Source organism: Sinocyclocheilus anshuiensis, unplaced genomic scaffold (genome assembly GCF_001515605.1).
Source record: "Sinocyclocheilus anshuiensis isolate Anshui unplaced genomic scaffold, SAMN03320099.WGS_v1.1 scaffold464, whole genome shotgun sequence".
NCBI classification, from domain to species: Eukaryota; Metazoa; Chordata; class Actinopteri; order Cypriniformes; family Cyprinidae; genus Sinocyclocheilus; species Sinocyclocheilus anshuiensis.
The window spans coordinates 349838-371286 of NW_015555731.1; the positions used below are offsets into that span (position 1 = coordinate 349838).

The 21449-nt window shown below is 36.6% G+C and overlaps 3 protein-coding genes and 1 long non-coding RNA gene across 6 annotated transcripts in view; 2 read left to right on the plus strand and 2 right to left on the minus strand.

Annotated features, from left to right (window-relative positions):
• LOC107672918 (uncharacterized) overlaps positions 1-1256 on the plus strand; it is a 7416-nt gene extending 6160 nt beyond the window's left edge. Inside the window, exons 2-3 of the long non-coding RNA XR_001632351.1 lie at positions 772-913; positions 1175-1256. This is a non-coding gene — a long non-coding RNA (uncharacterized LOC107672918). The remainder of the gene's footprint in view (positions 1-771; positions 914-1174) is intronic.
• The window catches only part of polr3h (polymerase (RNA) III (DNA directed) polypeptide H), an 8543-nt gene extending 6854 nt beyond the window's left edge, over positions 1-1689 (minus strand). Inside the window, exons 1-4 of one of the 3 annotated variants that reach the window (XM_016466290.1) lie at positions 1496-1689; positions 1180-1343; positions 880-976; positions 729-815 (exon numbers count right to left, since the gene is read on the minus strand). In XM_016466290.1, the coding sequence (XP_016321776.1) occupies positions 729-815; positions 880-976; positions 1180-1290 (295 nt within the window). In that variant the 5' untranslated portion in view covers positions 1291-1343; positions 1496-1689. Of the gene's footprint in view, positions 1-728; positions 816-879; positions 977-1179; positions 1408-1495 lie in introns of all 3 variants that reach the window. The other 2 variants (XM_016466289.1, XM_016466288.1) reach the window with 2 other exon arrangements.
• Positions 1690-5734: 4045 nt separating this feature from the next.
• On the plus strand, positions 5735-10890 carry LOC107672913 (protein Tob2-like). The gene is made up of 2 exons (XM_016466284.1): positions 5735-5964; positions 7875-10890. Exon 2 carries the CDS (start codon positions 8132-8134, stop codon positions 9287-9289), a length of 1158 nt encoding a protein of 385 aa, XP_016321770.1. The 5' UTR covers positions 5735-5964; positions 7875-8131; the 3' UTR covers positions 9290-10890.
• A 3280-nt stretch (positions 10891-14170) lies between these two features.
• Positions 14171-20552, minus strand: LOC107672926 (thyrotroph embryonic factor-like). Its single transcript, XM_016466304.1, has 4 exons — positions 20260-20552; positions 18418-18792; positions 16773-16993; positions 14171-15625 (listed from the first exon to the last, which is right to left on the minus strand). The coding sequence occupies exons 1-4, from the start codon at positions 20375-20377 to the stop codon at positions 15410-15412; spliced, it is 930 nt and encodes a 309-aa protein (XP_016321790.1). The 5' UTR covers positions 20378-20552; the 3' UTR covers positions 14171-15409.
• Between the last annotated feature and the right edge of the window lie 897 nt (positions 20553-21449).

Sequence of the window (21449 nt, forward strand, 5' to 3'; positions counted from 1 at the left end):
GACATAAACTTAGAGAAGTAGCTCCGGTTGGAATGTTCTTCCGCGAGACGCATGCAGTTCTGTTTATTAACCGCAAGAGCGCCAAAAGTTACGGACTGCAGCTTTAACGTAACAAACATTTCATGTTTTAGTTTATTTGTAGTTATTTTAGTACATCAAGTTAAACTAAAATGAGAACTGTTGCCTTGCAAACTACCTGAAATAAAAATAGATATGTTTTATTTCAGTCACTATTTTATTTTTGTTTTTTTAACTTTTTTATTGTTTTATTTAGTTGTTTTAGTACTTCAACTTAAACTATATGTTGCCTTTTTATATTTTTATTTATTTCAATTAACAATTCTTTTATTCCAAGTAACAATTTATTTATTTATTTATTTAATTAGTTAATTTAGAATTATTTTACGATTTCAACTAAAACGAAATAAAAATAAGAAATGGTGTCTTGGCAACTAGCTAAAATAAAATGTTTAAGTGTATAATTACAATTTCAATCTCCATAACGGAACTTTTTTCTGGGTTTAGTTATTTTAACTACATGAACTGAAAGTAACTAAATGAGAAGTGTTAAAAATATATTTATACATATATTTGATTTCAGTTAACTTTTATTTCAAGTAAAGAAAATGTTTTTTGTATGGTTTTATTTTTAGTTAACGATAATGATAATGATAATAAACCAGTGATGAACACTAGAAGAGAAAAGCACAATTGTTTTCCCCACTTACCATGAACACCTTCAGCACTGCAGCCTTTAATCTTTCCCACCAGAATCTCGTCCAGGAACGGGTGGAAAACCACATATCGAAAATGCACTGCAGGAGGAGAGAGAGAATGAGGATGTGCTGGACACAGAGAGTCTCTGTGAGGTACAGTCACCTTTAGTGTGAGATGCTCCGTCTCCAGGAAAGATGTAGGAATCCTCCAGTTTAGTGATGTCATACAGACAGATACACAAACCCACATTATACACCACCTGCAGACGGGCGGAGGAGTTTAGACAACACAATTATAATACTCCACAATATTGCTGTTTTTGGTCAAATAAATGCAGGTTTGGTGAGCAGAAGAATATTTTGAGAATTTCATTCTGGTGTTTATGCATACATAAATAGTTCTTATATGTAATTCATGTATTTCATGATTTGTTTTGGTGCTTGTCTGATTTCCTCAGCTCACCTTGTTGGCGAGTTTCTTGTTGAGCTCCTCGGCGATCGCGTCGTTCAGCTGTCGGTGGAAACTCCACGGCGGAATCCGGACCGTGTCCACCATCTCCACCAGCACAAACATCCTCAACCAGACCAGAACCAGAACCAGAACCAGAACAGAAGCGAGCACGAACTCTAGACCGGACTACGAGATCTTACAGAGAGATCTGACCGAGATCTTTCAGACTGAGCTTATTTACTGTAATTATGAACTTCTATTAGTTAACGTTACTGATTTATGAATATGTCACTCTTAAATTTGATGTTCTGCAGCTTTGTCATATTACCTCTCAGTCCTCCGGCAGCTTCAGCAGCCTGTGTTTCTGTGCAGATAGATGATATCCAGCAGCTCCGGTTTATACATTTACACTATTAATAACCCAAAATATGTCATGATTTGAGCGCACAGCATGACAACAGTCAGCCACACTTGCGCTGATTCACGACAGCGGCTGGCGATTTACGGCACTGACGTCACGCGACCAGCATATCTTCCTTTATTTATTTATTTTTTCAAAAATGTTGATATAGAGACTATTTTATAGTGTAATACTTACTTGTAATACTTACTAAATACTAAAATATAATACACTTTAGTTAATTTCAGAATTGTATGCGTTATTTATGTATTTTATGTTTAAATTAACCTTTTTATTGTTGGCTTTTGTCTTTATGCTTGTACATGTTGTTATTCGATTGAAATAAATTAAACACTTGCAAAACATCATATAAACTAATATCAACAAATCTTACATTGTATTTTGATTGAAAACTAAATATATATATATATATATATATTCTGTTTACATGCACAAAAATTTATATTTTGTTTTGAACTCAAGTGTTTCATAATGTGAAGCTGTCTTTGTACTTGTGTCAGACTGATAATTCATAAATTATGCATAATTATAATTTTGTTTTGTGTCTATCAAGGTCTCAATAATGTGAGAGAATAATAAGGAACATAACACTTGCAAAACCGTTATATTAATATGTGACCCTGGACCACAAAACCAGTCATTTTTAAACACATCATCTGAAAGCTGAATACATAAGCTTTCCATTGATGTATGGTTTGTTAGGTTAGGATAATATTTGGCCGAGATACACTATTTGAAAATCTGGAATCTGAGGGTGCAAAAAAAAAAATCCAAATATTGAGAAAATCACCTTTAAAGTTGTCCAAATGAAGTCCTTAGCAATACATATTACTAATCAAAAATGAGGTTTTGATATATTTGTGGTAGGGAACTTACAAAATATCTTCATGGAACGTGATCTTTACTTAATATCCTAATGATTTTTGGCATAAAAGAAAGATCAATAATTTTGACCCATACAGTGTTTTTTTTTGGCTATTGCTACAAATATACCCCAGCGACGTAAGACTGGTTTTGTGCTCCAGGGTCACATATTTGCATAGCTATAATATTAATATTTTACATATTGCATTTTCAGATTCAATGTTTATTTCTCTATTTGAAAAATAATTACTACAAATATGTGCTTCTACATTTTAGTTTAAAACTGTTTCAACATTTTTTAATATAACGCCTGAGACATCCAACGGAAATGAATCATCTTAAAAGCACTTCATTTTTATGTTTCTAATGTTTTATTGGTGGTGGTTTTAGCTCTACAAATATTAAAAATCCAGCGAGTTTAAAAACTTCAATGAGTTCATGATATTTAATGAGATTTCCATCCTAATATCTTAGACATCAGTCTATCAGAAATACAACACTTTGTTCAATCAGAAACTCATAGAAGAAGTCCACAGCTCAGCACTGATGAAGACTTTTTAAGACATTGTGACTGTTGTTTAAAAAGCATTGTATTAGCCTAAATGTCATCCATAGGCTCGTCTTTTAAGTAATGCTTGTTTTCATATCTGATTTTCACTTTTCAGATATGAATATGCAGCAGAGAGTGGCATACAGTGACATCTGCTGTCCATTGATGCTCCTCAAACAATCTCCTCAAAGATCTGCAGTTCATCCAGCGTGTAGTATATTATGAATGCTTAGAGGGCACTGCTGAGAATATGTTTAGCATTAACATTAACTGTCAGAAATAAATCAGAGGCTGTGTAAATATATACATATATATATATATATATATATATATATATATATACCATTCTTTAAACAATATTTTTTAACACAATACATGTCATTAATGTAGGTGGAATATGTGCTTACTTGTCATGAAAGTAATGACCACTGTGGTTCAGTGCAGCACCTTCATATAAAAGGAGTTAAAATGTCAGTATGACAACCGATACAAGCATGCACGTGAACATTTGGACTAATAAGATGTTTAGATGAGACACTCTCTAATAGTAGAATTATGGGACATCTGTAGGGTTAAATAGGGTGATTTCGGGAAATCTGGGACATTTTTTGCAATTTTGACTCCTGCGATTTATTTCGATATCTATCTAACACATTAGATCAGCACATTAAACTTTTCTGAAATGCCTAAGATGCTTTCTAACCACACCAGAAGAAAGAATGAAGATATTATACCCAGAGGAGACATGCCACACCTATTAGTGTTTTTGTGGCAAGAAAATTAAAATTCTGTCTGAATTTGATCATCTGCAGGTCACTTTGTAATCTGGGACATATGTATTAGGCCTAAAAAAGCCTATATTCACCATACTTTATGCATGCCAAACACAATATCAGCAATTTTTAAAAAGCATTATGAAAAAAATGACAAGTAGGCCTACAGAGATCTCAATAAGAAAATGTGCATTCCAATATCAGGAAAAATAATTTCTATCTCTACACAGGATTAACAATCTACTGTATTAATTCATTTAAAACTCTATTCAAATTGTTTAACATTTTTTTAACATTGTATTAACATTTAAAAAAATCAACCAAAATTTAAGCAACAGCAACCAACAATTTGATTAATGGATTATTCATTCGGTTACTCAAGTTCTCCATTCTGTTAAAATTGGGGCTACTCGGGGAACAATATTGAAAAGATCACAAACATAATTTGACAACAATTAGGAACATTGTCTTATTTATGACAGATTTATGTCCTTAACATTAACACCCATTTCTCATTATGGCATATATTAGCCCTTGCCATTAGACTTATAAATACATATTTCCTCCATTTGAAGACTGTCCCAGATTACCCAAAACATGCTGTCCCACATTCTCAATCATATTTGATAATGTATTAACATTTTAAAGAATCAACTAAAATTTAAGCAACAGCAAGCAACAATTTGATTAATGGATTATTCATTCGGTTATTCAAGTTCTCCATTCTGTTAAAATTGGGGCTACTCGGGGAACAACATTGAAAAGATCACAAACATAATTTGACAACAATTAGGAACATTGTGTCTTATTCATGACAGATTTATGTCCTTAACATTAATCTAGTCAGAATCCTGTCACTGACCTTGTCATGCATTTCACAGGAGAGCTTCTTGATTGACAAGTGCCCCGCCCCTTTCTGTGGAATCACCCCAATTTCAGTCACATGACATCCATGCTAAAATTATAATAAAAGTCCTGTTGACTAAATATTGTTAGAACAGGAAAAACACACTGGAGCTTAGATGTCCCAGATTACCTGAATGCACCCTATAATTTGTTCGACCAGTGTTGATATACGTTAAAGAAATGTTGTTAAACCATGACCTCTGACGTTCTCACTCACTCACTCCCTATTTGCATAATAGAGAAAAAAATGTGAAAGTACTTTTTTAAGTAAAGATTCATTAGACATTTTTCTAAAAATGTAAAACAACACCAAATATGGTCATTAAAGTAGGCCTACGTCAAATTTTAATTCTTAAAATCTAATCTAATTTCTGATGGGAAAATATTCCAAAAGCCAATAAAGAGCTCTGACCAAACATTACAAGATAATTTTCTTCTGCCACTAATTATTTGTGTTTGGGGCTTTAGGTTGATGTCACGTTCCATTTACTCAGCTTTTCATTTCACATATCTTCTAACTCAAAACTCATTGCTTCGTTATGTTGTTAAGAGACTCCAATTCCCATCATGCACGTCGTTCCGCGCTGAACCGACGTCACCACGCTCCCCGTTGAGTGGACGCTGCGCTCGACCAATGGCCGACCGCTCCTCGCGTTTCTCAGCCAATGGCTGCATTGTTGCTATGACATCTTTTATTTTTAGCCTTCCGTCGCAGAGCCTCACATTTGGAAACATTATTTCGCCAAATTAAATAGAGACTAAGTGAAACAAACATACACCTGCTTCAGGAATACCTCTGAGACCAATACAAATGTAAAATCAGCATGATTTTTAACATTATATGGATTATACAGTAGTTAAAACATACTATAGTATTAAAGGTAAACTGCTTAAAATCGAGATTTGTATAATTTTTATAAAGTTTAAATGCGTGCAGAGCGTTTTAACAAACTTTTGACCGCTTATCCATCTGGGTGGGTTGAGTTATTGCGCAAGATCTGATCAGTAAGTAGTTCCAGCTGAAAACACGTCACAGAGCAGGGATATAAATGCGCGAGGTTTTCAAACAGTGAAGTTTCGACGGGCGTGTGGACACGTCACGCCTATGCCATGAATTAAACATAAAATTAAATAAAATAAAAATAGAAGTGCGTTTCAGTCAAACGCAACACTGGACAGCGGTTCTCTGTGAATGATTTTTTTTTCAACGCCATAAGCACGCATAATACTTGTGTGATTAATGGATATGATAAGCACAGGACAAAAACACTAGCTTTGAATCAGTAAGTACTTTATTTGTTTAAATTACCAACTGCTTTCATCAGAATGGCAGCAAAATTTATTGGCGCTGGACATGATGTTGAAAGGATAGATTCATAATGTTTTTCTGTTGAATGAGTGATGAGTTGTCGTCCATTTTAGATTGTCATAAAGTAACAAATTTAAAGATACAATAATATGGCGCCAATTGGTCATATTTGAGGCATTTGCATATAACACTATTGAAACCCTGGATGAATGCGTGTTTGCACGGATGTCCTTTAATGGTGTGCTGAGATGACTAAAACAGGCCAAAGGTTTGCTGGGCATTTGTAAGCCCATTTTATATCTGAGTGTCACAAATAACTTTATGGAACATGTTCTAATGCTGTTTTTGTGAATCGGTAAAACGGTGCAACATGAATTATAATGTTAGGATTTGTGGTTTTGAATTAAACGTCTCTGGATACTCTTGGAGTTAGATAATTAAGTTTTCTTAAAATAAATTAAGTTTCTTTGAGAGAACCCCCAACGCGCACACACACACACACACACACACACACACACACACACAGACAGCAAGCAGCCCAACATGAACCGTAACTTCCAGCATCCCATCTGCTTTAGGTGTTTCTATTGTCATGCAACACCATTATGTTTGAATGTGCTGTGTTGGATAAGTGTTTGGTTCAATTTTTTAATACAAGTTAAACAAAGTCAAGAGTGAGATATGTTTGATTGGTGTTTTGATGAAGCTGATGTGGTTTAGTTTAGGGAGATAATGTGAATCTGCTGGATGTTTTGTAACAGATGGGGAGTGTAAACAAACAATCAGGCTTGTGGATAATTGTTTAGTAACAGAATAAATAATTTCTGTCTGTCGCCTAAATATTTAATGTTATGGCATTTGATCAAACTCTGACACTGAGTGACATTGAATGCATGATATGATTTTTTTATAGATGCACGACTCGTTTAGTTTTTTGTCTTTTTTATCAGTTAGCAATATCAATATATTAAATGGCGTCATATAATCTCTAATAGAGATTCTATTTAGATTTATTTGCAAACGCTACAACTGACATTATTCACGCGTTGTGAATAAGATAATTGCACAAGGAAAAAGTCAGATCACTTAACATCTGTCCGTAAATCTAAACCGCGTTTTAAATTTGTAAATGGCTGCATGATTAAATATCAGTGCTGGTATTAATGATTTATTGGAACGTCTGTGTATGAGCGCGATATTTAGGTTAAGGCGTCTCTTTCCTGAATAATCATAATCCGTTTCATGACCGGCAATGACTGTCCTCATATGTGCTGCAACTCACCGCGGATTCGCCTTTATTAGAAATATAACAAGGGTGGTGCATTTATAAAACGGGTTTTAACGGAGCTTATCAGTGTTTTGAAAATGCGGAGGCGTCACATCATTTACACGTGTGATGATGACGTCAAAGGCGGCGTCGTGGTGCATGCTGGGAGGTGTAGTTTTAACTCCTGCCTTAAACGGCACCATTTTATCAGCAGTTTATAGGGTTTCCCCTCAGATGGTTTTAACCGAAATGCACAAATATGATCCTTAGCTAATTTATGTAGAATATATTACAGTAAGTGTACGTGATGCCGTTACATGAGTGACTTAAAGATGTTATTCACTGGGTTTAAAGTATAAATATATCCTTGTAGAGCATTCCCTTTTAGCATTTTGAGCTAGTGTGAGTGGACCAAGTGCATTTGGTGGTAAATTTCCCTCTCTTAGCACATGTTAATCCTAAGTGCTTTAGCCAGAGGGACAGAAGAGGGATTTCATGAAGATAATCATGGATTGGTACCTTGGCCTCAGCATCTGCTGAAACAAACAAACATGCACACTGACAGTCAATGAATTGAGTATTAATATTCTGTTTAACTGGTCTGTCTGTCTTTCTAGAGGCTTTGAAGAAACTGGATCATGGAGAGCTGCTGTCTTCATACGTCAGTGTTTCAGGGTGAAGATTTTTAAAAATCAGCTGGTCTCTGACAATCACTTTTCAGCAATTTCTGAGCAACAATCCAAAATCAGAGGCCCTTGGTTTTAAATTGATGCTTAAGGCTAAGACTAAAGACTTTCACCTTGATGTTCGCAAGAGATGTTAGGACTGTTGTAAGTCTAACCGAAGGAACTTTCAAGACATAATCAAATTCATCATGCATCTGGAGGTGAAGGTTGCGTTGAACTTCATCGTGTCCTACTTGTACAACAAGCTCCCACGCCGTAGGGCGGATCTGTTTGGCGAGGAATTGGAGCGTATCCTGGTGTCCCACTTCGAAGGGCACTGGTACCCTGAGGCTCCTTTACGTGGTTCTGCCTTCCGCTGCCTCCATCTGGGAGCTCCCAGGGACCCTGTGGTGGAGCTGGCAGCCAGGAGGAGCGGTCTGGACACCGAAGAGGTCCGTGCCAACGTTCCCCCCGAGCTCAGCATTTGGATCGACCCTTACGAAGTGTCCTACCAGATTGGGGAGAAGGGTGCTGTGAAAGTCCTCTACACGGAGGATCCGCCAGGTTTAGGGGGCGACGGCGAAAGGTTTGATGTCGCTCTCAAAGGAGACATGGAGTTCGAGGACGTCAAGAGTCTGGGCTTTAACCCAGAGGCTCAGGTGTTCATACCCATCGGTGGCCAGGTGTCGCCGGTCATGCTACCCTCACTCTCCAGTTCGCCAACTCCTCTTTCTACCTCATCTTGCCCGGGACTCTTCAGTTACGCCACTCCCAGCACTCCCACCAATCCCAGCGCTCATTCATCCAACACATCCACCACCTCGCCACCAAGCGCTGGTCTTTTGTACTCCACTCCCAACCCCCGGCCCGCACCTCAGCCGATCACCTTCACCACAGCCAGCTTTGCCGCCACCAAATTTGGCTCCACCAAGATGAAGTGCGGGAACCCCGGAGTTGCTTCTGGTTCTGGCATTGCCACGGCCCCGCAACAGAGGATGATCACGCGCTCCCCCAGCACCATCTCCCCACCGGGGCTGGTCAGGCACAAACCCCTTTCCCTCTCCATGCACTCTCTAGCTGGACCCATCCCAAGCCAGTTGTCTCCTAATGCCAAAGAGTTTGTGTTTCCCGCTTCCCAGAGGCTCATCTACTTTGACACCGAAGGTCCGCCAATGACGCCGTTCCAGGCTCCACACCCACACGCCTCCTTCGATCCATTCTCTAGTCTACAACCAGGTCAGGCTGTGGGAATCATTGGAGGCAACAGTGGAATTTCCTACATGGATAAACCTCCATTCGTGGAAGGACTCGGATACAACCTGCAGTATTCCGACCAGGCCTTCCAACCTGTGGTGCTGGCCAACTAAAGTCTCCGAGTTGAAGAGATCCCAATGCTGAAACACTTTCCTTGAGGACATTTTTTTCCCCTCCATGAATCACTGTTACTACCACCATGATAAATCAAGAGTATTATGACTGCTAATGGAGTATTACTTGTGATTGTTACTTTTCCGTTCATTTGTTTCTCGTTTCATGATGATTTCCAGTCTGATGTAACCAGCCTCCTGTTGCACAGGTGTTTTTGTGTTTGTTGTTTTCAGTAAGGAGTCACTTTATCGCCCAAATGTTTGTCTTTATAATCTTTGTTTAATGCTACTTTTTAAAATTGATTCTGGGAAAAAAAGCTAATATTCTTAGAGAAGATTCTAGATGCCTAAAAGGGATTTTTGGGATGGTGTTTATGTCCAGAAACATAACGCTCTGGAGATTACAGCCACATTAACAGTTCGGTCACACCTCAGTTGTCATAATTGAGGATTAATGGTAATTTTATGACATGTCCTCTGAACCGACGTGGGTCTTGTGCTCTTGAGCTGATGATTAAGAGGCAGCTCATGTTTGGTATGTTGGGTTAGCTTTATGATTGTCCTTTACAGTTTGAACACATTGAGCCAAATCCTGATGAAACCAGCCAGTGTTTATACCTGTTTCTAGTGAGTCAGATTGGGAATTGATGTTGTATATTTTCATTCTGGCAGATCGGGTAAGTTCAGACACCGAAGACGATTGATTGCTGGATTGTTGCGTGAGTCTGATTGGTTTCACACTTGGGTTCCTGGTCAGAAGTGTGTGAAGGTACTGGTTGGAGCTTTTGATAAACTGCTGAGTGTCTTTGAAGGAATAGGACATGAGATTAAAGGTCATTGGTGCGGAGATGCACAGATTAGCTTTCCGTCACAGAGACGCGTGTTGAATTTAGTGCTTTATTTTTACGTTCCAGAGGTTGTAAATGGTGGTTTGCAAGAGATGCTACAGTGAAAATTGCACTTTGTTTTCTCCGCTCTAGGACTCTGAATGTTACCTCATATTCTGACTGCAGTGGCTGTGTTTTGTGAAGCGTTTTATTGCGCTAGGATGGAGGCTGGCGTTCTAGAATCTTCTTGAAGGTAGGAGCCAATGCTAGCTTCCTTTGACATCACTTCCCCCTCAGCGTACTGCCCTGTCCAGCCGCACTGCACTTTACGCACGGAGCTTATGGAAACTCCCGCAATGCCTCACAATAAATACTATATGCTAGATGCTAAAGGTCCTTTACTCACCCTTTAATGGCCAATTATGACTGAACTATAGCTTGGTAATATAGTTTAAAGATTGTATTAAAAAATGAAGAACTTTCTAAGATGTTTGGGTGAGACTGTACTTCTTGTGACGTCCTTCCTCGACATTTGAAATGTGAACGTCAGCTTCATGAATATTCAGTCGTTTCCATTGGTTTCATTTGGGGTGGGCGGGGTTTAGATTTCTCTATAAATGCTATATAATTGTTTGTAATTTATTTACAATTTTTCTATATTTTTTCATGTGTTTTTTCAAAAGAGTTCTCTACGGCATTTATAAAGCAAATTAAGAGATATATATACGACGATGACACGAATATGTATATATTTCTTATGTTCAAGATCTTTTGTTTAGTTTCTTACGTGCTGAAGTTATTTTTTCAGAAATTACTATGATTATAAATATATATATGCTAGATGAAATGACTAATAAAATGTGTTTAACAAAGTGCTGAATGTGTATTGTACCTTCTACTGGAGTGATTTCAATTTAACACTAGTAGTTTTTGGTTTGATGCTCTTGAGAAGTCCTTGATTTCCTAATATAGTTTATGACATGAAAACTTCCAAAGCAAGTTGGTATATAAACCTCCTATCATCCTTAGTGTTCAAACCCAAAATATTTAGCTCTTTAGGCATTGCAGGTTTCTCTCAAATTAACAGTATTATTGACAATTAAATGCACAAAAATGCAAAGATCCTTTAATAATTTTGTCAATATCTATCCTGTCTATTGGCAAACGGTCTGTTCATGATAAGGTTAATAAAAGTCTTTCAGGTTTGCAACACAACTCCAGCTCTTCTTTGTTTCTTTGTATTGAATGGGATTTAATTTGGATTGAAGTAATTTGATACCGGACAGATTTTTGATTATTAGTAATATCCAAAAAGAGTTTAGGAATCATGAAGACCTTGGTCTGTGTTTGTTTTTTGACACTACAACCACCAAATTAAAATATTTCAGCATGTCAAACTCTTGAGATGTGTTGTTGATATAACCTCACTGTTCTCATGCAGCTGAATAAACACCTGCGGCTGGGAATGAAGCTCTGGGTCACAACCTCTAATCACAGACTTCAGTTAATCAGAACACAGAACAGTCTATATGGGCTATTTAGTTTTCCAGTCATGTAATATACATTGATTCTGTTTATTCTATTTCTATTGGAAACAAAGCAAGTTTAAATGGTACATAAGCTCCATTTATATGATCTTATTTGCCTTTTTCGTTTTTTTTTTTTTGGATGTTTAAAATGTCTAAATTGGCTTTGATCGTCAGAACGCACCTGTCATGTCTACATGAGGTTTATGTGGATAGGATCACATTTATTTCCCTTTAAACCTGCCATTTGCATTATTAGTGCAAACTTAGACCAGAATCAATTCTGTAGAAGAAATACAAGTCTAAGGTGATTCTGTATATGTGATAAATATTTGAAGTGAATCTCAAGAAGAACATGTCCATTTCATTTTTTTTTCAGGTATAATCTTGCTATATACATGCATTTCTCTTCTTCGTGTGAGAAAGAAGCCAAAACTTGTCATTAAGGTTTTGTTTTTTTTTTGAAATGCACGTTTGAGATGTGAATGTTTTACATCTCTTATAACATCAAACCTATAGAGTCTCGGCAGAAAAAAATCAGAATGCCAGTAAGTTAAATCAGATCATGCATCAATTATATGATGTCCAACACTGAAGGTAATAATAATACTAGCACTAATGAAAAAGTTAAATCACAATAATCTCAATGAAACAATCCCAAAAAACTGCAACACTTAAGACGTTTATCTGTGTGAATGAAACAAATGATTAAGACCGAGACCTGTTACAATAATGCTTATGCAATTTTCTTATTCATCAGATTTTCTGGGCATCACAGTCTTAAGTGATCAGTTGGACTAACACATGTTCAGTGTAGTATTTGGCGCCTCTCAGCACCACATGAACTAAACCTGTTTTCCAGCATGATTTGAGATTTGAAGCAGGGTTATGATTAACTACAAAATAATAAATTAATTGAAGTAAATTAAAATATGCAAAAACTTGACTTTATTTTAGCTTGTTGCCAATGTTTCTAATTTTATTATAATATAACAATTAATAAATGGACATACAAATAAGCTTTTTTTCTTTAAATATTTAGCATTTGGGGTGAAATATGACCCAGACATAATGATCAAGTACACTTGAACCTCTCTCTCTGTAAAATATTTAAAAAATTAATGACATGAAAAATAAACTGAATGATTCACTGCATTTTTTAAAAATTAATAAAAATGTTATACGATGTATGTTATATGTGTAATATAACATATGTATATGTAATAATATGGACATATTAAACAAAAATGTATAAAAACAAAAAAAAAACATTAAAACATTACTATATATTAAAATAAAAAAAGCAACTTGAGAAAATCTTGTTTTTCTAAAACATTGGTTATTTTCATGTTGTATGTGATGTATATGATTTTTGTTCTGTCTCAAGCATGTAAAGGTGATTTGATTCTCTCTCTTCAGACACATTCAGATCAGTGTGTGCCTCTGAAGCAGATGTTATTTAACGACACTCGAGTGTGAGGATGATTGTTACGTAACATCAGACTGAGAATAACAAAGAACCAACACAATGGAGGAAAACACACACACACACACTCCGAGGACGCTGTACAGACAAATGTGCATTAAAAGCATGTGCAGAATGATGTGTTGTACAGTATTATTTATGTGTTTCCGCACAGATGCTCGTAAGGTCACTGATCGTCTCTGCAGCGAGAGCCATACTGTACTGCAGATGCATCTCACACATGTGATGTCATCAGCAGCAGCCAATCACAGCGCAGATCCATCACAACCTCAGCAAGGTCAAATCACTGATATCCGACTTTATTAATATGCGCAGTACAGGATAGTCATAACATACTGCGTTACACCAGAGGAAAATGACTTTATAAAAACAACAGGACTCTTTAAAAAAAGTTACTGTCCATCCATATATTGAAAGTTACATGTTTTATTAAAGACAAAAACGTCAAAAAAAAAAAAGCTAAATGCTACATTTCCGTTTCACAGAGTCCAACGTTGAACTCAATGTCTGGAGTTTACATGACAGATTAATAACAAAAACCAAAGGCCAACGTCACAATTCAGATTAAATCACAAAATTGCACTATAAAAACAAACAAACTTCATTCTTGTACATTTGAAACACAGTGATTGACGTGAAAGTTTTGTTTGGTTTGTAAAATGAAATCAAACAGGAGTAGAAAGAGTTAAAACAACAAATCTATCAAAAGAAAAAAGTTATATATATGGAAGAGAAGGACACACCCACTGCACAACGTCACCATGACAACAGCATGCACTAATGACTCGCCAATATACAATAGATTCGCCTGTAAGTGCTAGAAACCCGTTTTGCAGAAACACAATCCTGATGACTTATGACATTAGTTTTTAAATGCAAAAAATAAAACTGTGTATATATTATATATATATATATATATGTGTGTGTGTGTGTGTGTGTATGTATATATATTATATATGATTGTGTGTGTGTGAAATGAGAAAGCTAATATAAATGTTAAAAATACAATAAAAAATGTAAAACGTTGATCTGTTAAAAATTAAATTCTAAGCACAGCATTAAAAACAAACCATGATTAAATGTAATCTATCAAAATCCATAAACACTGGAAGCAAATTATTTTCCACCATTAAAAAAAATAAAATAACTTGGAATACCAGTGAAAAACAGTGATGCTAATGTCATTGACTAAAACAAATCATGCTCACGCCACAATGGTTTTACCAATGCAAAAATGTATCTAAAAATGCATTATTATTATTATTTTAGTAATTCATTAAAAATGCAATGATGAATGCGTCATTGGTAAGAATACATTTTTTTTTTTTTATTTTACATTTACATTTTACACAGAAATTCGTTACGCTTGTGTTTTTAACTGATGCTGAGCTGCCAGACTAAAAAATTCATCTTAAATAAATGTAAAAAAAAAAAAAAAAAAAAACACTTGTTAGAAATATCTAATCTGAGGTAAAGATGAATCGCACATTATTGCCCTGGATTAAACCCTGAAAACAAACCAGATCCAGTCGCTCACAGTTAAACTCCTGCACAGACGCTCGCGTTAAAATAATCGTCCAGTTAACTGCCGTGAAGATGCGTTTGAACGCAGCATAGTCGCTATAGTGTTAAAAATCTGCACAATAGAAATGTCGCTTTTTACATGGTAAGATCATTCTGGAAGAACAACGACACTAGTGGACGGATACAAGCGTATATTTACAGACTCTTCTTTCTTTCAAATCTTCGCAAACCGCAATCGCCCGAAGTGCACTCGTTTTTGTAGAATAAAGAAAATAATTGCTTCATATCAAGGGTCATGCTTGTTTTCTGCGAAAAACCTCTTGTACACAAACACCGATGACATGTCAAGTACAAAAAGGAAGAAACAGGTTAAAAACTAGCTGAAAACAGTCGTAAAGTCATGTTTTCCATGACCAAACACTCTCAGACTGAACGCTAACTTGCCGCCGTGTGCGACTTTTCCAGTCGGCTGCATTATCTCATCTTCATACCGAATAAACTTCTAAAAACTCACTGCTCGGGTCATATGGGGGTCGTGGAGAGGGCAGAATGAGGTATGAGGAGGCCAGAGGTCAAAGGTTATGCTGTTATCATGTGTTTTGTGTCTTCTAAACCCTTAAAACATCCTCTTAAAAACACGCGCTCGCGTCATTCTCGTCCACTTTCCGCGCGGTGCCACATTACCCACAATCCCCGGCTGTGTAACTGCGGTGTGAATTATAACGAGACTGATACGTGTCGGGGTGAAGTGCGTCCCTCACAGCGAGCCGTATTTGGCTTCGTACAGCAACATGATCTTCTTGCAGCGGCCGCAGTCTTTGCGCAGCTCGGCCACTTCCTGTCGCAGCGCGGCGTTTTCTCGCTCCAGGAAGGTGGTGCGGACGGCGATCTGGTTCTCTTTCAGACGCCGGGCGTCACGAGAGCGCTTCGCCGCCACATTGTTCTTCTTCCTTCGCGACCAATATTTCTCATCCTGCGGAAAAATGCAAACATCTCGTTACAGAGGCAGGTAAAACAATATTAGTTGTACTTTACGTTTTATGTTGTAACATTAACAAAAACATACTGTAAATGATTATTGTCATAGTCTGTCTCACATGTATTATGATAAAACATTAGCGATTACATTTTAAACAAATTCATGTCTAAAACAGTGTGTCTATGAACTTTTTCAGCAGCCTTGGTTCAAACCAGTGACGAGGAGCATCGCAACATTACAAACTTTGTCTTTTGGTCAGATTTTCAAATAATTCTATGCTCATATCAAAGATAAAAGAGCTTTAAGGAATAAACTACAATCCCATAAAACACTGCAAGCAAAAGAAATAAAGAAAGACTATTGATTTAAAGTTGTTAATTTTGACTACAGAAACAATGTACTTTAGGTTTAATGCAAAACAAGATTTATACAAATATCAGTGTTATTTTAGTATCACTAACATCCTACTACAATTTTATTAACATTTGGAATGTTTTTATTTTAATTTTAGTTAGAGGTTTAGTAATTTTGTTGCATGTTGACATTATTATTCATACTTTTTAATATCTATAGAATTTGTATTAATTTTTTATTTTAACTTTTGATATTTTAGTACTTTAAAATACTTTTTAAATATTGCCTTGGCAAGTAGCAGGTTTTAGTTAACAATAATAATTTCCCTAATTTATGTTCCAGGCCTTATTCTGAATAATCAATCAATCAATAAATCAATAAATAAAAAGTATGATATGATCCATATTGGTACCAAATACCAGTTGTATATTATCCAATCAATTTGTGACAAAAAATTCCTGCTCTCATTTTTTTGTCCAGTTTTACCTGGAAATTTCACATAACGGACGTAAAATAGATCGTGAGTAATTCTTGTTGACTTTAACATGGTGGATTAATCAGAAGTTGGCAAACAATAGTATAGCATGTGATAGTGTGCACTGCTAATGCTAAATAACAGCATGTTCACTCCTAAGAATCAGATTTAGTCATTAGAATTGAAATATATTTCCTGGATGACTAGCGAGAGGCCTGTGGGTTCAAATGTGTAATGAGAGCCACATGTTTGCTACCATATCACCATTTCCTGATTTTTCTGTTCATAAAAACATTCAATCGGTTGTCTCACCTTTGCATCTTCAGGAACGAACACTTTCTTGGCTTTCTTGATCATGGGCTGTGGTTTGAGCTCGTCCTCAGAGAAGCGGTGTTTCCGTGGATTGAAGAGCTCTCCTCCGGGAACGCTGGACAGGACCAGATCCGTGGGGTCCGGCTGGAAGGCCACGTTCACCTCGATCTCCTCCGGGTCGATCGGAGTGGGCGTCACGCGGTTGGGGTCAACTTTGGGTTCTGGCAGGTAAAAACAGAGCGATGTATAGCCGTTACAATAAAATCAACAGAATAAACCCATGACTGGAGAAAATAAGGAACTAGATGAACATTCATTTACCAGCAGAAACCATCAGTCAGCCAACAAGTCAAATTAACTACCAGCAGCTAGTTGAGTTTCTGTTTAACTGCTGGTTTAAGTAAGTGTGCTTTGACTGATAAATGACTGATAGGTTCAAACTGCATGGACTGATGTAGAAATGAGCGAACAACAACAAAATGCTTCATGTTAAAGAATCTTGTGTTAATGCCAATTTTTAGATACATCAGATCATTCATACTTTATTATTATTATTATTTTAGTTTGGATCTTGGTGGATCAAAACATCAGATGAACACTTGAGTTTAAAACTAAAGATTTAAAGCAGTCAAACTGATATCATAAAACTGTGGAAACTTATTTCCCTCCATGTCCCTCATGTCAACAATAAATAAAAAATATAATTTCAAGTTTTTATCTGACAATTCTGACTTCTTTCCCTCAATTCTCAGTTTTTTTTCTGCCATGAAAAAAAAATATTGTAGTGATGAATATTAACCTTACAATTCTGACTTTTTACCTCATAACTGCCAGTTTATATCTTGCAAGTTTTTTTTCTTCTTCTCAGAATTCTGAGTCGATATCTCACAATTCTTTTTAAAGACTTTTTAAAATTTTGATTTTTATATCCTGCAATTCTGAGTTTTATTCTTAGAATACCAAGTATATACATCTTCCAATTCTAACTTTTTTTAAATTGTAAAATGCTTTTTTTTTTTGCGCACTACAGAACAAAAATAAATAAATAAAATAAAAATATGGCAATTGCAACTTTTAATCTCACAATTCTCACTTCTGACCAAATTTGAGATAAAAACTCAGAATTGCGAGCAAAAAAAGTCAAGTGTGAGATTAAAAAGTCATAATTACCTTTTTTTAATTTACACTTTTATTCCATTTAAGACAAGCTTCCATAGAAATCATATTTGGACAAACTGCATGAGACACGTTTGAATCTGATTCAAACCTACAACACACATCAGATGAGATCTAATAAAATAACTATTTAACATTACACACAAACTCTGTGTTTTTTTTTCAAGGTCACACATCATGCTGAAAAAAAGCTGTTTCTGACCTTGAGGTTGCAGCTCTAACAAATGATTTCTACCATGTCTACGGTCTCACAGTTTAAACTATTACACCATTCATCTTAAACATCTGCTATCGGGGGAAAAAAAAAAACGGTATTTGTGAAGCTACTTTGAAACGCTAGTTACTCTAAAGTCGTTCAACTTCAGTCAAGCTACTCTTCTGAAACATTACTTTACTGAAGCTATTTAGGGGGCCAGTAGGCCTATGTTTCTGTCATTTATAATATCAGTGGTGCAAAAACAAAACACACTCTTGTTTGTCGTCTCTCCTGCTGTCGTCTCAATGCTCACAGAGAGCGAGTCATCCTCAGGCTCTTCATAGTCCTTGTGCTCCTCCTCAGGCATCTGTGGGACGGCCGCCGGCTCATCTGAGGAACCCTGCGTGTCGCCGCCTCGCCACTCTGCCTCGGGACACTTGCTCAGCTCCTCCTCCAGTGTGATGGGAATCTCGTTCTCCAGCAGGAACTCGTCCAGGTCCATGTACTCCAGGTGGAAGGTCTCGCCATCGTACGGGATGGTTTTGTCCCAGATGGCAGGGGTGAGAGAGGCGGAGACGCTCCCCGTGCCACCCGAACCGCCGCCGGATGTCCCATCGACGATCGAACCCTGTTTCTCCTTCTCGATGTCTGTGCGAGAAATTGCAGTTTAGTCAAATATCAAAGAAGCAGTAGAAATTTCAGTGGCAGTTCATGGGAGTTTTTTAAAATAAAACCAAACAAAATAAAACAGAAAAATACAACAGAATAAAATCAAAACAAGATGCTTTAAATGTACATATTTACATAGTTTCTGGAAAGTAGCAAGTAAAATTTATTTATAAAGCACGTTTAAACACAGCTGATCAAAGTGCTAAACAAAGTAAATTACAGCACAATAAAATGCATAGCATAATGTAAAACGATATTAAATACTCTAAGAACACAAAGGAATATAATAATACATGATTGAAAATGCTGTCACAATGCAACAACAACAAAGAAAATACTTAATGGTCAAAGATTAAATATAATTTATTGATTTCTCCTCTTGATTTTAATGTGAACATGTCCTCGGCAGGTTTTGTGAAATTCTGACCTTTAGACATCCAACTTCACTTTCATTTTCTACAGTAAAAACTGTTCACATGGCACATATTAATTTGTTATCAGTAACTAACTACCCATGTTAGCTATCAGTTTAAATGCCAGAAAGAATCCAGACCTTTAGACATCCAACTTCACTTAAATTTTCTGCAGTTAAAAAAAAAGGACTTTATACATGAGATGAGATTTATGAAATGACAAAGTGTTTCACAGATTGACTAATGCGGGTCTTTTTCAAGCGAGATGATAAGAATAAGTATTAATAACGTTCATAAAGAGCAGGTCAGTCTTTAGCACGGTAAAACCACAAGATAGACATATTATATCCACAAAACATGACCAATAACTAAAATACTCTCTTAAACGCCAGCATGCAGGAATACAACGTACAATGTCAAATCTACAGATCCTGAATGAGTTTCATATTAAAGAAGAGGAGAAAACCTAACCATTGTTTTCCATGAGTGTGGAATCTCTAATAAAATAAAACATCATACTAAAATATCATATTACATTGATGGTATGTATACCATGGTGCTAAAATTCTTGTACTGGTGTTTTTAGGATATACAAAGGTTCTTCAAAGAATACCATGGTACTACCACACAGTACATGCAAGTATCCAAATATACCATGGAAGAAACATGGTACGTTTGCATCTTCTGATACATAATTTCACCATTGTTTTTAGCATGTTAGCCATTCAACGTGTTACACTACACACAATATGTACAAATAAGGGTTTTCTGGACGTATACCATGATATTTTTGAAGCAACTTACAAAAACCTCCAGTTCAAAACGAAAGTGCATTAAAATACCGCGGTATTTCAGTCTGATATGATGGATAAAGCAGCACTCTTCTGAGGGAACTTTCTGTTCTTTTGAGCGACCAATGAGCGCGCAGCTGTAGAGGTGAAGCCAAGTGCGCCACGAACGTTACAAACTAACACGAGTTGAACGGAACGGTTTGTACATTTGATTTGCATTTTGGCAGGTTTATGGTTCTCACCATCGTCTTGATCCTCCAGTATGTTTGGAGGAGGAATATCCATGATCTTCTTTAAAACAAAACCGGACGATTTCTGCGGACCGATGGCCACCGTCACCGACGCCTGTCCGGGCATCATTAGCGTGATATTATCCGAGGAAATACACAAGCGTCGCTTGTGTCCGTTAATCCTCCCGTTTCTGTTGTTTGAGAAAATACTGTCAAAACAACGCCGTAGCGATCCACTCCAAGCGTACTGAGCTAAGCACTCACATATTCATGATGAACGCGAAACTCTAAGCGCTGATTGGTTACCTCGCCAACGGCTCATGAATGTTTAAACAGACGGGGCGTGTAGATACAGTTCTTAAAGAGCCCAAGGCGGATTCTCGCTCTATGATTGGTCAACGGCTAACCCGCCTCATCCAGCTCTACAACAATAAAAGCGGAATGAGGCGAACGATCCTCTTTGTTCCGAAAACAAAGACTGTCCATATAAATACCCGACCAGAGGAAACATGCTAAATACACTCAACATTTGGCTTAATTACCTGTAAATGCATCAGAAAATGGCAAATCATACACAATTATTTTCTATATTTACACACATCAACGGCGACCATTCAATATCCACGTTTAAGTCAGCTCCTTGGCACTTTAAAACATCTTTATTAAAGACAAGAAGTGTGTTAATGTACTACTGCAGCTGTGTTTTTCCACCATAGTGATGAGCTCATGCCTTCACACGTGCCGCTAGCGCGCGCGCGAACACTGGGTGGGCGGGGCTTCTGCACGTGCCGAGTACAGCTTGACTGCGTGTATTTATCATCACTGCAAAGGTGTTTACTGTTGGTCTCATGTTCCCTATATATGAACAATATTTAAAATAACAAAGACTGACTTTTTTTATATTCAATAGTCATACAAGTTTGAAAAGACATGAAGAAATGATGTAAATAATGACAGAATTTTCATTTTGAGTGAACAAATTAAAAAAGAGCCATCCTTACAAAATGTACTGTGGTGTAGGCCCAGGCTCTGTTGGTGCCCTAGGCGAGATTTTAGATTACCCCCACTAAAAAAAATCTGAAAATGCAGATTTTTCTAAACTTTACTATAACATAACATAACATAACATAACATAACATAACATAACAAATACTGATAAGTATTTACATAAATAAGTAGTAAATAAATTGTGACAATAATCC

Coding starts and splice junctions, on each gene's coding strand:
- LOC107672913 (XM_016466284.1), top strand. CDS start 8,132: ATGCATCTGGAGGTGAAGGTTGCGTTGAACTTCATCGTGTCCTACTTG.
- LOC107672926 (XM_016466304.1), bottom strand. CDS start 20,377: ATGATGCCCGGACAGGCGTCGGTGACGGTGGCCATCGGTCCGCAGAAA. Junction 16,994..18,417: donor AGGAGAGACGACAAACAAGA/GTGTGTTTTGTT, acceptor TTTACCTGCCAG/AACCCAAAGTTGACCCCAAC. Junction 15,626..16,772: donor TCGTTCCTGAAGATGCAAAG/GTGAGACAACCG, acceptor ATTTTTCCGCAG/GATGAGAAATATTGGTCGCG.